The 4,150-nt window shown below is 32.0% G+C and overlaps 1 protein-coding gene across 1 annotated transcript; it reads left to right on the top strand.

Moving 5' to 3' along the window:
* bwa (alkaline ceramidase) lies at positions 1-3,260 on the top strand. The gene is made up of 4 exons (XM_018545720.1): positions 1-448; positions 2,102-2,258; positions 2,423-2,660; positions 2,818-3,260. The coding sequence occupies exons 1-4, from the start codon at positions 356-358 to the stop codon at positions 3,137-3,139; spliced, it is 810 nt and encodes a 269-aa protein (XP_018401222.1). The 5' UTR covers positions 1-355; the 3' UTR covers positions 3,140-3,260.
* Positions 3,261-4,150: the final 890 nt, after the last annotated feature.

Below are 4,150 nucleotides of genomic sequence, written 5' to 3'. Positions count from 1 at the left end.
TCTCGGCAGAATCAGTCGCACTGTGAGTCGCACTTCGCAGTTTATAGTTGCAGTGAGTCACGGTCGGTCGTCACGTTGTACGTACGTTGGTCGTTGGCGCGCATTGTTAGTCATTCGTGAGTGATCGAGGTATGCACCGTTAAACCAAGAACGAAACGCGCATCCCTATTCCTTTCACACAGGCGAGATCGCGCGGCATTTAGGTGTTGCGCGAGTGAATTGTATAGAAGTGTCTAGTTGTGTTTGAGCGCGAGACGATGATTCTATAAGGGATCAATTCAGATCAAGTCTCTATAAATATCCCTCTCGATCTCTTACCGATTCAGTTTAAAAAGAGATTCGCTGAACAACAATCATGTGGAAACCCTTCGAACCTGGCAGTTCGCCCGTAGATTGGTGTGAGCGCAACTACAACATCTCTCCTAGCATCGCCGAGTTCATGAACACGGTTGGTATTCGCTTTTGTTTGCACATTTTTGCACGCGTACGGTCTTTCCTTTCTTCGATCAATTTGGAAATGGCTTCTACCTGGACGAGAAAGTCCAAAGTGTATCGATGATTCACGAGAATCGCACTTCAATGGAATTTTAATTATGCGATTGACCTGAAAGTGCGAGGAGCTTTCCTAAGGACTGAGAGCACACAGTAAAATCTTTTATCCTTTGATACTTTTCAAATTCTCGAAGGTATTTTAATGTTGAAGATTATATATATATAAATTTAAACGATAATGATAGTTTCCTGTTTCTTTCTGTCGAGACAAATATTTATATAGAATTTTTTGCACATGAGACCAAATTTCATATTTGTCACAAAATTCGTAGATAAAAGTTGCATAAAAATGAACAATAAATTTATGATAACTGATTTTCACTTTTTTTGTATGGAGCAAACATTTTCCATATATTGAAAAATTTAAAGCTTAAAGTATTCTTAAAATGAAGAATATGTTAGTGATAACTGATAACTGTAGGCTTATTTTGTATTCTTTTAAACACAATTTTATGCTAAGGATGTCATTGCGCAGGTATTTTACATGGGTGAAAAAGTTATGCAACGACAATATAACAATGTCGAATTGTTAAAAGTTATAGAGTAACTTTTATAGATTTCCAAGTGTTTCATATGAGGGAAACAGTTTGTTAGATAATTGTTTTGTATACAAAGCAAATTCTACATTTGTTTGTAAAACGTCAAATAATTCATACAAGTAAAAGTGCCATAAAATGGACATAACACGATAAGGAAGTCCATATATATTACTTTATAAGCAAGTTAAAAGTACAACTTTTATGTTTATTTCTCAAATAAAAATTTATTTTTTCTAAACAAAAGTGTCTTAATATCAATTATTATTGAACCATGAGAATTGAGATCCGATTGAATTATAATTAAGAATTATAAAATGAAACGTTTTTCCTTAAGAAGAGGTGCAAGTGGACAATAAAACTTTTATGTCCAGTATTTCTAAATTAGTCACAAAGATAAATAATATTCATCAGTTACATCAATACAAGTATATAAATGACATCCAGTTTTTTGTCAAGATAGGTAATTTTTTGCTCAAAGTATGTTCTAAATATGTCAACAATTTCATAGGTCAAAGGTGTATAGATCTGAGATAAGTTTGTCATTGCAAATAATGAAATTATATTATTAAACAGAACAAAGGATATGTGTTAAAAAGATAACAAGAAAACAATACATTTATATCTACACAAAAACCAGGAAGAATATAATTAACTCGTATATCTTGATTCATTATTTCTTATCTCCAATAAGTCTCTTGATATATAACGACTCTTTATCTTATCTTATATATATAAGTTCAATACCTTCATCCAGAAATTTTAACACATTAGTATAAACGGAAGTTGTTTGTCGAAACCAGTTTTATCTAAAACTAAAAATTTAATGTTTTAGTTAGAATATGATACTTATTATATTTCTGCTAGATATAGTTTATGCAAATATACAAGATCATTTTTTGCACCAAACCGTTAAATCATGATTAATTGCATTGGACAGATAAATATAATACAAATATAGAAAGAGAGTAATATATTTTTCATTGTTTAACTGTATTGTTTTTATTTTCTAGTTGAGTAATGTGGTCTTTGTGTTGCTTCCACCCGTGCTCATGCACCTATTTAGAGACTATGCACGCTTTGTGAATCCAGGAATTCATGTGTTCTGGTTTTTACTGATGGTAGTCGGACTTACTAGTGCATATTTTCATGCCACTTTATCCTTGATAGGTGAGAGTTTCAAGTATCGATGTTTACTTTAATATAATAATTTAAGAAATTTAGTGTTTCTCACAATGAAAGAAATGCTATATGTTAAAGTCGAGATGTATTTGCTTAATTGGTGAAATTTATTTATGTTGCGTTATAGCTAATCTTGTGCATATATGCGATAGGTCAACTATTAGATGAATTGTCTATTTTGTGGGTGTATATGGCAGGATTCTGTATGTTCTTTCCCAGAAGATATTTCCCCAATGCCGTACATAATGACAGAAAGCTCTTCTCTATATGCGCAACGTTACCCACTCTAATCGCCACCGGCTTGGCCTTGATACATCCGGCTGTAAATGCATTTGCATTGATGAGCTTAGGTGTACCGGCGATTGGATTCTTGATCATGGAACTAAAGAGGTAATTTCTTTTCATACATACGTCCAATATAAAAATTACACGGATTTAGAAAGAAAAACACCAATAATGATGTAACGAAAACGTAAGAATTTTGATGCATAAAAGCCGCATAGAATAATACAATAACATTTGTAACGAGGTCTTAAAAAATTTGAAGGACTACCTCGATAAGGGTGTACAGATTAGGATTGCGATGCGGCGCCATGTGGGTACTAGCAGTAATCTGTTGGCTAAATGATCGTCTGTTCTGCGATACCTGGCTGAATCTAAACTTCCCGTATCTCCATGCATTGTGGCATTTGTTCATCTTCATTGCGAGTTACACTGCGGCGGTGCTCTTTGCGTACTTCGCTGTACAAGACGAGAAGCCGCAGCAATCTCCGGTGCTCAAGTATTGGCCCAGGGACACCTTTGAACTTGGCATACCGTACGTAACTATTCGAAGTTATATGAAGTCGAGTTATAATTTAAATATATAGCTCTCGTAATAATTCCGAAAGCATTAACAATATAATGCATTATTAATTATTATATGAGAATATATACTTAGTAGCGATAGCAATATTTAATGTTTAAATGCAAAGATGTTTAACGTGATGTCCCGAGATTTGTAAACATTAATTTTATTATATTTTGTCGTTTTTTTATGAATATTATTTATGTGATATTAAGCAATTTCTACATAAATGGCATATTGAATACTTATGATTTAGTGATAATTTCAGAAATAACTCATAAATAAGCATATGTAATACTTGATTTGAGACATTATTTTATTACTACTATATATATGTATATACTGCTATATATATATATATATATGCATATGCTTGCGTTTTATATATGTATTTATTTAATATTTGAAATAATTGAAAATATCACTGACTAATAAGCGAATTACATGTCCTATAATATAATAACCTAATATCTCTACCTGACAATTAGCTTCCCTTCTAGTTATATAAGTAAAGCATTTCCATACAAACATCTGGAATTGATTATAAAAAGGACAGCTTCATAATGAACGTTTTCGTTATGTTGTTATAAACAGTGTAATAAGTTGTGTATATAATTAAAAACAGCGTATGTGAAAACAATTAATTCCTCATGCGAAAAGATTATAAAATCGCAGATATTTACGATGATATTATATGTACACATTAGCGAATTAGAAATTATTTATGGAATGATTACATTGTGATATGTACTCTTGTTAACTTTTTTACAAAAGACTATTTTAATAAATGTGCTGTAATACACGAATCGTCACTAAGAATACGCGTGTGTGTATTTTATATTTTAAGTACCCAAAACATAAAGATGTGTAACATAGATATATATTAATAGTATCCTATTTAAGTTAAGTTCTAATTAGAGTAGAATCTTAAAATTCTAACAACTATCTTCTGTGTGAGAGACAGAGAGAGAGAGAGAGAGAGAGAGAGTGTGTGTGTGTGTGGGCGCGCGCGCAATAAAAAAACATATTACGG

Source organism: Cyphomyrmex costatus, unplaced genomic scaffold, assembly GCF_001594065.2.
Source record: "Cyphomyrmex costatus isolate MS0001 unplaced genomic scaffold, Ccosl1.0 scaffold50, whole genome shotgun sequence".
Classification (NCBI taxonomy): Eukaryota; Metazoa; Arthropoda; class Insecta; order Hymenoptera; family Formicidae; genus Cyphomyrmex; species Cyphomyrmex costatus.
The sequence above is the reverse complement of the archived record's forward strand: the minus strand, read 5'-3'. Positions and strand labels throughout refer to the sequence as shown.

Coding starts and splice junctions, on each gene's coding strand:
- bwa (XM_018545720.1), top strand. CDS start 356: ATGTGGAAACCCTTCGAACCTGGCAGTTCGCCCGTAGATTGGTGTGAG. Junction 2,259..2,422: donor TGCCACTTTATCCTTGATAG/GTGAGAGTTTCA, acceptor TATATGCGATAG/GTCAACTATTAGATGAATTG. Junction 2,661..2,817: donor TTGATCATGGAACTAAAGAG/GTAATTTCTTTT, acceptor AAAAATTTGAAG/GACTACCTCGATAAGGGTGT.